A 10,391-nucleotide genomic window follows, 5' to 3' on the forward strand; every position below is an offset into this window, starting at 1 on the left:
CCGCCGGGCCTCACCTCGCTTCTCTCCTCGCACAGCTTCTCCCTCACGCTGATCGACGCCCTGGACACCCTACTCGTGAGTACGAGCTGCCCCCCAGCCCCGGGGCTCGGCCCCCTGCGCGCCCGCGGCTGCAGCCCGGCCTTCAGCCCGCTCAAGGCCGCTGCCAGCCTCCTTCTTCACAGCTGGTTCTCAGGCGGTAGTGGCGGAAAGTCCGTTATTAATTGACTGCGGAGGTTTCGCTCCAGCCCTGGGAGGCAGGTGGCCAGAGCTCCCTGCCCCCTCCTGACTCTGGAATAAAGACCTAAAGCGTGCAAAGAAAATCTTTTGAAATGAGATGAAACAGCCAGTTGCTTTTTTAGTACTATTTGCAATTAATGATTCCACGAAATAGTAAAACAAAACTAGAACTAGCCCCTAACGTTGAATTGCGCCTCTGTTTTCCCGTGAACTCTGAGCCTTGTTCTCTGTTGTCCCGCTCCCCCTGCAGATCTTGGGAAATGTTTCCGAGTTCCAGCGAGTCGTCAGTGTACTGCAGGAAGGGGTGGATTTTGACATTGATGTCAATGCATCCGTCTTTGAAACTAACATTCGAGGTGAGGTGGGTTTTTCCGTGGTGTTTAGGCTGGATTACCTTCCTGTACGCATCTCTGAACTGTACACAGAGGTGACGCGAGGTAGCGGTCAGTGAATTTGTAACGCGGTGTAGCGGGACACGTAAACACACAGAAAAATCCCAAACAAATGTCACTTCCTTTTTGTCTTTGCACATGACCTTTCTGCTTCCTGCCTCAACACAAACAGAAGTAGACGTGGCAGTTTCAATATTCTGATGGTGCCAGGTTTTAAGCTTTGGAATAAACATCTTTTCCACTGAAACAGTACAAATTGTATACTATCTTTTTTACATACTGTTTTGGAATAGAGATTATTAATTTCTTGCTTTAGCGTTGTAAAGTGAAACTTGTCTCTTTTTTTTTTTTTTTTTTTTTTTTTGAAAAGCACAAAGGTCTTTGGAGTCTTGTACCCGCTTGGATGCCTAAATGCTTCAGTACTGTCCAGCTAAAAGACACTGGCAGGAAACAAAACTGTTAGTTATGCTTTTTTTGTTTCTCCTGTCAAATATTGCTGAGTCAGTTTTTGCAGCACTGTAATTTCTCTGTGTTTGTGCTTGTTATGTGACAGTAGACAAGCCTGTGAAAAGGGCTAGTAACTCCCTGCCTCTGTCAGTCACGCTGACATTCTTGACACTGGCCTAGGCGTTTTTCTCCAAGGAATTTAAGCAGGTACGCTGTATTACTTTAGGCAAACATAGCATTAAGCTGTCTGGAAGAAACGAAACAGAATTCCTCATGTAGAGGTTCCTGTTCATTACACTGTTAGCTTTCTGATTGTCTGCAGGGCAGTGCAGGTGTATAGTAAGGCAAGTAGGATCTGATGCTTCTAAAATAATGGAAGAGATACATCTGCTACCCATTGCAATCGGGCAGGAAGAAACAAACCAACCACTCTTCTTTTGTGGCATACTGAATTAGGTTGTTAAAGGTGAGCCAGCTCACTTTTCTTCTCCATAAACGCTGCCTCTGCATCATGATAAATACAAATAAATAGAACTGGTTTCAGATTTCCTTCCTCCCCCACATTCTTTAATGGGATTCTTACTGTGCACCTTCCAGTGGTGGGTGGTCTCCTCTCCGCTCACTTGCTGTCGAAGAAGGCTGGCGTTGAAGTAGAAGTGGGCTGGCCGTGCTCTGGACCTCTCCTCAGGATGGCGGAGGAAGCAGCTCGCAAACTCCTGCCGGGTGAGAACTTGTGCGGTTTGTGTTGCTGTGCTGTAGTTCATGAGGTGACTGGTGTGTTTGATGAAGATGGCACTGCTTGATGTGTAAAATCCTAAACCAGTCCTGCGTTCCCTGAGCTCAAAGCAAGTTCAGCTTGTGGGGAAAACGTTGTGAAGTGCATCATACCAGTTGTATATACGCATGCCAGGTGTTGTATGCCCTTAACACACCAGTTTGTTTGCTGCTTGTTGAGGGAAAATATATTTAATATGAATAATAAATAAAGGCTGTGAAACAGCAGCTTGTAAAGACGAGAAGATGCAGCCTTATCTTACCCCTCTGTGGGCCGCTGCTGGGATGCGTGCCCTGATAGCATGGCACTGTTTCCTTGTGCGGTGTGCACTCTGGGCTACCACTGAGTAATCACAAGCTCAGTGTTTGCACTTTGCTGACCAGTGCATTTAGTTCTATTTTGACCACCCTGCTTGTGCTGTAAAAAAAAGTAGGGATGCAGTCTGCTGCTCTGGGCAAGGTGGAAGAGATCTGCGGTACCTTCCCAGGACTGTGTGTAGCTTGGGGTACCCTCTCTGCCCCTCCCAGGACCGCACTCTACTTCTCATTTCGTTCCTTGCAGTTACTGCAATTGCTCCAGTCCCGCTTCTTGCCTGTGTGCAGTGGAATGTGAGGCACATGTTTGCTTGACAGTCTGTCAGACGTAACTCTGAACACTCGTGAACCAAAAATACTATGTTTCAGCTTTTCAGACCCCAACTGGGATGCCATATGGAACAGTGAACTTGCTGCACGGAGTAAACCCTGGGGAGACCCCAGTTACCTGTACTGCTGGAATTGGTACATTTATAGTGGAATTTGCCACTTTAAGCCACCTTACTGGTGACCCAGTGTTCGAGGATGTTGCCAGGAAAGCTTTGAAGGCACTGTGGAAGAATCGCTCGGATATTGGGCTGGTGAGTGAGGAATGGACACTGAATTGGCTGGCCTGCTTTTTGTATAGTTTTGTGGATGCAATTCTAAGCGTAAAAAAAGCATAGACAGAGAGGAGATAGAACTAGATAAATAACCACAGTGCTAATAACTGGGCTGAAGTCATGTGTTTGACATTGTTCCTGGACACCTGCAGCATCCACATCTCTGCTTTAGTGGTGCAACCCAACATTATGCCATTGTTCTGTTCCATAACAGATGTGGTTGGGAGACAAGTGCCTTCTACTGGGTATTGCAGTTTTTGTAACAGCAGCTGTAACAGATTAAATAAAAGGTCTGTCTAATGCCCGGTGGGACAATGGCCTACGGAAGAGAATAAGAGCATGGCAAGCGCACCAAGATATTGCCAGCCTCTACGGCTTTGGTGTTTTAGGAATATCCAGAGCTAGAAGTGTTATCTCTGTGTTCACTATCTCCAGGTCAGTCTTTCTTCAGTTATTTCTGTAGCTGCTTTTTGAACCTATGTGAACTCCTAGTGTTGCATATGTGAAGTGGAACAGATTTATTCCTATGCTGTATGAAGAAGTGTTTCCTTTTGTTTGCTTTGGGATCTCTTTATTTTTGGTTTATACCCCTAATCCTTGTTCAAGAAAGAAACGGAATAGCTGGGGCTTTTTTCATCTTTGCTAAGCAAGTCATGGTTGTGTATTTTATTCTCCATCAGCTGGATCTGTTTCTAGGCTGAAGAGTCCCAGGTTTGGAGGATCTATTTAAATATTAGCATGGCAGCTCTCATGCCTTTGACATCCTTGGCCTCCATCTCTCTATCTGTACCACTTCATCGTTCTCTGCTCTTTTGTAAGATCGGAATTGGGACCAGACACATCATGTTGAAATTGTGCATTTTTACAGTAGCATAATGGTGTTTTGTTTTGGCCAGTGCAGCATTTATATTGGAAGCATAAAATTCCAAAGTTATATTTTCTACAGTTTGTACTTCTCTGATACTGACGAATGTGTCTTGTAATGGAGAAAATGCTAGTTGGAATGGACATTGTGAATCTGTGAAATGGACGGTCTGAAAAAAGGTCAAGGGTTTCTTGTGTGGTGGTGGTGTGGGGATTTTTTTACTTGTTGTTTAGTAGATAAGCTTTATTTCCACTTTAACTCCCTCTTTCCTCCTCCCTCACTTCTTCCAGGTTGGTAACCACATTGATGTGCTAACTGCCAAGTGGGTGGCCCAAGATGCTGGCATTGGGGCCGGAGTGGACTCCTACTTTGAATACCTTGTTAAAGGAGCCATTCTCCTGCAGGACAAGGAGCTGATGTCCATGTTTCTAGGTGAGCAGTTTGTTTTCTGTGTGAAGGGTCCCAGGAATGCCTCCTTGACTGCACCTGTAAAAACTTTGCACGTGGGACTGTGGAAGAAGAAGAGGAAGAATCTAACAGGGTATATTCAAGACTGTTCCTGAAGCCTCTGGTGTAATACTTTTGAACAGTCTGTGATAACAAAGAGTTACCAAAGCCAGCATCCTGAGAAGTCATTCATTTGACATGGCTCAAGTGAAAAAGGGGCTTCTCTCATTCTTAAAAAAGGATTTTTTTGTTGGATTACTTATGCATCTATGTTTCTTTATAGAATATAACAAAGCTATCAAAAATTACACAAAGTTTGATGACTGGTACCTCTGGGTTCAGATGTACAAAGGAACAGTGTCCATGCCTGTTTTTCAGTCCCTGGAGGCCTACTGGCCAGGCCTACAGGTAAGAGCTGTCACACCAGTAGCATATGGTGATTTTGTTCATCTGTCTTGGGTTGGTCTTTAATATAAAAGTTACTAATATAACCCTCAACTGTGCTGGTTTAAAAGTTTTTGATCTCTGATGAGATCTACAGTAGTCTGAGCCTGTAGAAGAGCAGATGTTGACTTTATCTATGGTCTATAAAAAAGGTCTCCCGTTAAGCACGATGGGAGGGCAGTTTTGTTGAAGCAAACTCCACTGACAGTGGTCTCATAATCCAGATGGGAGCGTAAGGCGAAAGAAAACCACGCCTCTTTTCCCACCACCTTATAAATGCTTTATTTGTGTGAATACTTTCCTGTTGAGAGGTTTGCTTTCTCATCAGTACTTACGTTTGGTCTGGGACTTTGTTATCCCCACTGAAGTAGGCTGGATGCTGTGATTGACTAGAAGAAATGCTGACTGAAGAAACCCAGCCTTCCGTTAACTAAAAATCAGAGACTTCATATTATTTAGGTGTGCGGAATGTCATCATCCAACAGAAAAGCAGCACCTGTCTCCTCAGTCCTACCTATTCTTAAGGCATCATGCCTAAATATTACGTACACCATTCAGACCTGCTGAACAGCCCACTTCTGTCACCATCTCTTGCTTTGACTATAGAAGTGTTATTGCATCAATTCCTGTGCCGTTTCTTCTTCACCCAGATGTTGCTTTGCTAATTGTTTCCCCTCTCTCAGAGCCTAATTGGGGACGTAGATAATGCCATGCGAACCTTCCTCAACTATTACACTGTCTGGAAACAGTTTGGTGGGCTGCCCGAGTTCTACAACATTCCCCAGGGCTATACAGTGGACAAGAGAGAAGGATATCCGCTCAGGCCTGGTAAGCAGAAATGAAATAAAAGGGGACATGGACTCCTGCTTTTGCTCTGCTGGTAAGATCAGATGTTAGCAACACCTGCCCTCCAAAAGTTCCTCTCCAGTTTTGCTTTGACTTAGTTCCTGCATGCATTTTACCGGTGATTTCCATAGTCAAAGCTATACGTTTTGCTTTCTGCCCTTCACAAAGGCAGGGCTACCTTTTACGGGAAGCAAACCGTAGTGTTACTGTATAAAGGGGGCCTGTTAGTGAATTGGGTTCACAGTGTAGGATTTGACATGTTTAAGTGTTAGACTGTCTGACATGGGATGTTTTAAAGTCAGGTGAAATGTTAATGTGACTGCCTGTGTCCTTTACATTTAGGAAGTGAAAGTGAGTATGAATAGACCACTCTAGTTCTGTTGCGTTCCTGAAATAAACTAATTCTAGTTGCAGTAATAAAGCTCAACATACCAGAGGGGTTATATGTTGTCTGTGATGCTGCAATGAAATGATCTGTCTTTTTTTCTGTTTTTTTACCACTGTGACAAAAAAGAGCAAACCTCACACCTGATTATTAGGTCAGTAAAACTTTGTAAATGAGAATAATTTCCTTTTGGTCTGAGTGTTCAGGTGACCTCCGCATTGGACGCTTCTACCAAAAATACTCATCAGCATTAACTTTCAAATGTATCATAGCGTCCAAAAAGATGTGTTTCTTTAGTGAGTAAACACAGCACAGTGCACGTGTTGCCTATATAGAGTATTTCCATAGAGCCTGTTCTTGTGGTGTTTTAGATACCCCTGTTTCAGAGGCTTACGGTATTGTTTAAAAACTGTATTTTGGAAGTTGAATTTCTTGTTTGTAATCCTTTCTAGAAGCATCTTTCTTTTCTTCCTTTGACAACTGAGTTTTAATCCTTTTCTCTCTTGCACCCCTCCCACACTCAGAGAGTGTGAGGGGAGCGTTATTCACTCTCCCCTGAGCTGATGCAGTCTGGTTAGAGTGAATTTCTTTGTAGCACATCCTTAGTAAAAGCACGTATCTGTGCTTTGAGCCAGAGGAAGTACAAGGCAAGCTAGGCTGTTTCCCTGATCATCCTAGAGTAGTATTGTTAAATTAGTTCAAGGAATATCTCGTCTTCTTGTGTACATGGCTTGGTAATCTTTATGCTTGCAAATGTTTGGGGGTTTTTTGCAGAGCTGATTGAGAGTGCAATGTATCTGTACCGTGCTACAAGAGATCCCACGCTCTTAGAATTGGGAAGAGACGCAGTGGAGTCAATAGAGAAAATCAGCAAGGTGGACTGTGGATTTGCAACTGTAAGTGCTAAATCAACTGCTAAGTCAGCTAAATGGCTGCTGAAAATCAGCTTTTAGAAAGTGTTCTCATGAATGGTGTTTTGCCATTGAGTCAAGTGATCGCTTTGGTTGAAACATGACTCCTTTGTCAAACAAACCCCTTTTATTTCTCTGTGACGCTGATCTGGTAGCTGCTGGTCGTGTTTCTCGTAGTAACTTCCCTCACAGCCTGAACAGTGGGCCAAATTCTGTCATTGGCTGTTGCACCAGAGTCCAAAACATGGGAAAGCGTCAGAAGCTTCTCCTGCCGCTTGTATTCTGGTAGCTACTAGGTGTTCCAGCTCAGCAGGAAGGCTCATACGCAGGCTCTCTGCCTGCCAGTTGTGTGATTCTGCTTTTCCACTATGCCTTGAAAATCTGATCAAACACAAGAGAACTGCAGTGAGTGATTTCTCTAAAACCATTTAATAAAAGATTTCAGACGTACTATCAAGCTCTGTTTTACAAAAAACTCTTTATAAATATTGGGAATTAGGCCTTGTGATTCGGGAAGTAGGTAAAAGCCTTATAATTTATTTTTTTTTTAGTGGGGGAAATGATGGGAAACTTACTGTTCTCCTTACCCAGGTAGGAAGTGCATTTCTCCTGATTGTTAGTTTCCTGTTCCTTATCAGTAGACTATGCTAATTCGAAACATCTGAAACCTTGTTGGTGTATTTGCATACAGCTGTTTAAAATACAGGGTGAATTGGTGCCATACTGTGCTGTTTACCTGAAATGAATTGCAAGCTGGTTTTACTTTTCCCCCTAAGTTCGTAACTCACCGAATTCGATATAACTGTAACCCACCGTATTTCTTCTCTTGTAGATCAAAGACTTGAGAGATCACAGACTGGATAATCGCATGGAATCCTTCTTTTTGGCTGAAACGGTAAAATACTTGTACCTGCTGTTTGACCCAGACAACTTCATTCACAATGATGGATCAGTCTTTGATGTGGTGCTTACACCATACGGGGAATGCGTCTTGAATGCTGGAGGATACATCTTCAACACTGAAGCTCATCCTATAGACCCTGCTGCGCTGCATTGCTGTAGGAAGCGGAAGGAAGAGCAGTGGGAGGTGGAAGACTTGATGCGGGAATTTTACTCGCTGAAGAAAAACAAGAAATTCACTTTAAAAAGAGCTGCCGACCACGGTGAAGGGGAAAGTGCAAAAGACCCTGAAGATGCCTCTTCAGAGAAAGGTGGAGAGACGAGAAACTCTAAGAAGAGCTCACACTCCCTCCTGAGTTGCCCCAGTCAATCTTTTAACTCTAAACTTGCAGTACTGGGACAGGTCTTCCTGGATAACAACTGATTCTGTTTTCATTATCAGTTTAAATTATTGATTCAGACTCTGGGAATATATTTTTATAGTTTCATAATGGAAAAAGTCGTACCTCACAATGTGAATTGTATTATGAAGTGAAAAGCTTCCCATTAAATTCTGCTACTGCTGGTTCATAAAATGTGATTCAGGTATCAGCTGTTAATGCTGTAAAGTTGCTAATCTAAAACCAATTGGTTGCCTGAATAGCAAACAGGTGTTCAGAAAGAGTAAGAAAAGTCTACAGGTCAGAGGTACCTTGTTTATTTCATTGTGAGTTTGTTTTGAAGTTGTAGAGGCTTACGCAGAGTCCACAGCTTGCTTTGCTCTGTAAAAATGAGCCTGGGCGGTTCCCTGTCATAAGGGGAAAAGCACGGGCCACTGGTGGTAGCTTCGCTTCTGAGGCTACAAGTCTCTCTGTGATGTGCTCCACCTTTTATCTTTGGCCTCTTTATGAATATGCGGTCAGCCTGACAGATTGACCATCGGCCGAGAAAACCTTTCGATTTTTGAGGTGGAGGCTCAGATTTGTAGATCTGGCATGTCTGCCAAGCATGAAGGGTGGCATGGGGGGAGCGAGCAGTTGCGACATAGAAAATCGCTCGGTTCCTCTGTATGTAGAATCAGTGTGGGTCAGTACCACCTGCCTGAAACCGGTTTAGTAAGCGTCCAGGTAATGTCATCTGCAAACTGAGGTGGAGCGTGGACTAGCAAAGGTTTGATTTACCCTGCAGTGGAGCTTGCTTGCTTCTTACAGAATCTAACGTGCTTCTCCTATGAAACTTCCCCATTTCCTTCCTCTTTTAAACTTCCCTTTGGGGCCTCACTTGCATAACTCCGCATCAGCCACCTCAGTCAGTGAAGTTGGCCTCAGGGTGGACCAGCTGAGCTGTATGTGTAGCGTGCACAAGGGTAGGATGGAGGGGGCCTTGGCTCAGACTGAAATGCAGCTCTCCCGTGGTGCAGGAGACAGCTGAACAGATGTTCATAAGCTGCTCCTTGTAGCAGGCGGTGAGAGAGCTCCTTGTGACCCTTCCTCTAACCAGGCTGCATTTCTGTCTGTTTTCTTAACAGGTGAAAGGCATGAAACCTCTTGGTGTTCAGCTGACTTGACAATTCCAAACCTTTAAATGTGTTATTTGTGTCTTTTTGACAGGTGTATGCAATGATCAGAAAGAGAGAAAGCAGTAGTGTTACACAAGAGTTTTTAAAGAAAAAGGGGGGGGACAGAAAAATTACAGGCTTTCTTCAAGGCTGCTGGAAGTTGAGTCTGGAGCAAGCACAAACAAGCTATAGTCATTTGAGTGGGTTAGAGATACAGGATAAATAAATCCATTGTGGCCAGTGAAATACTTAAATACAGCTGGGCCAATGCCCAGTCTTTGCTGATGTGGGGTTGCTTTGAGAAGCTATTGTTTTTGTCTCGATCTCTACCAGTGCAATGAGGTTACATAAAATGTGCACTCCTACCCTTCAGGATGGAAATCCTGTTGCAGTTGTGGGTAAACTGCAGTAAAAGGCACCTGCAGCTTTGGACAGGCAGACATACTGGAAGGATTGGTAACCTGTACAGGCCCTTCTAGTTCTGTACTTCTCCTTTCCTTTTAGCAGGTGGGACAGCTGCTGTTCTAGAAATGCTGCATTGACGCAACTTGCAGGGGAGGTACTGAGAGAGGAGCACCCTAAAATTGAGGCATTGTTAGACAGAGAGCAGCTCTTGTTAGTGGCTCCTTGTTGTAACCATAAGGTTATCTTTTTGTTTTCCAGCTGTTCATATCTCACATGCTATTCACTGTCTAATCTGTAGGACAACAAAATGCAGGCCTTCTCCAATGGCTTCACTCGGAGCTCGGTCTTGATTTTCTCTCAGCATTGCTCCACTCATGAAGTAGAGGAAGATGAAAGACTTGTGGGCTAGGCTGCAGATTACCAACACAGGAGATCTCTGCTAACCACGGCATTTTGGTGCCCTCACCTAAGAGGCTCCAGTAGCAGAACCAAGGGGTAGTAGTCTTAGGAAGTAAGATCTTTCCTCAGCACAGTTGGAGCTGAAAGAACTCATCTGTCCACAGCTACCGTTCTACTGTGAGTAATTAGATGGATCTTTGAGTGCTACGGGATGGATGAGTCAGAATAACACAAGACAGCCTTAATTTTGGTTTGTTCCAGTATTTAAGAGCGACTACCATCTTATTAAGACTTTCTTTTAACAAAAAGCACTGTGATACGTTTTCTTAGGATCCTTAAGCCTTTTCTTTAAATGGAAGGCTGTATGACTTGGATGTTTTCTTAGGATCCTTAGTAAGCCTTTTCTTTAAATGGAAGGCTGTATGACTTGGCCTAGCTGCTGGAGGGCAGAGAGCATGCTTGAGCCTTAGTGACACGTGTGCAAG

At 44.0% G+C, this 10,391-nt stretch overlaps 1 protein-coding gene across 1 annotated transcript; it reads left to right on the forward strand.

Moving 5' to 3' along the window:
- On the forward strand, positions 1-8,134 carry EDEM2 (ER degradation enhancing alpha-mannosidase like protein 2; the record flags this gene model as incomplete). The annotated part of the gene is made up of 9 exons (XM_009284588.1): positions 1-75; positions 488-593; positions 1,674-1,799; positions 2,535-2,746; positions 3,923-4,064; positions 4,363-4,487; positions 5,207-5,351; positions 6,529-6,650; positions 7,498-8,134. Coding segments are annotated over 9 exons (1,545 nt in total), but the record flags the coding sequence as incomplete, so codon positions are not given.
- Positions 8,135-10,391: the final 2,257 nt, after the last annotated feature.

The sequence above is a fragment of the Aptenodytes forsteri genome, unplaced genomic scaffold (assembly GCF_000699145.1).
Source record: "Aptenodytes forsteri isolate BGI_AS27 unplaced genomic scaffold, ASM69914v1 Scaffold215, whole genome shotgun sequence".
NCBI lineage: Eukaryota > Metazoa > Chordata > Aves > Sphenisciformes > Spheniscidae > Aptenodytes > Aptenodytes forsteri.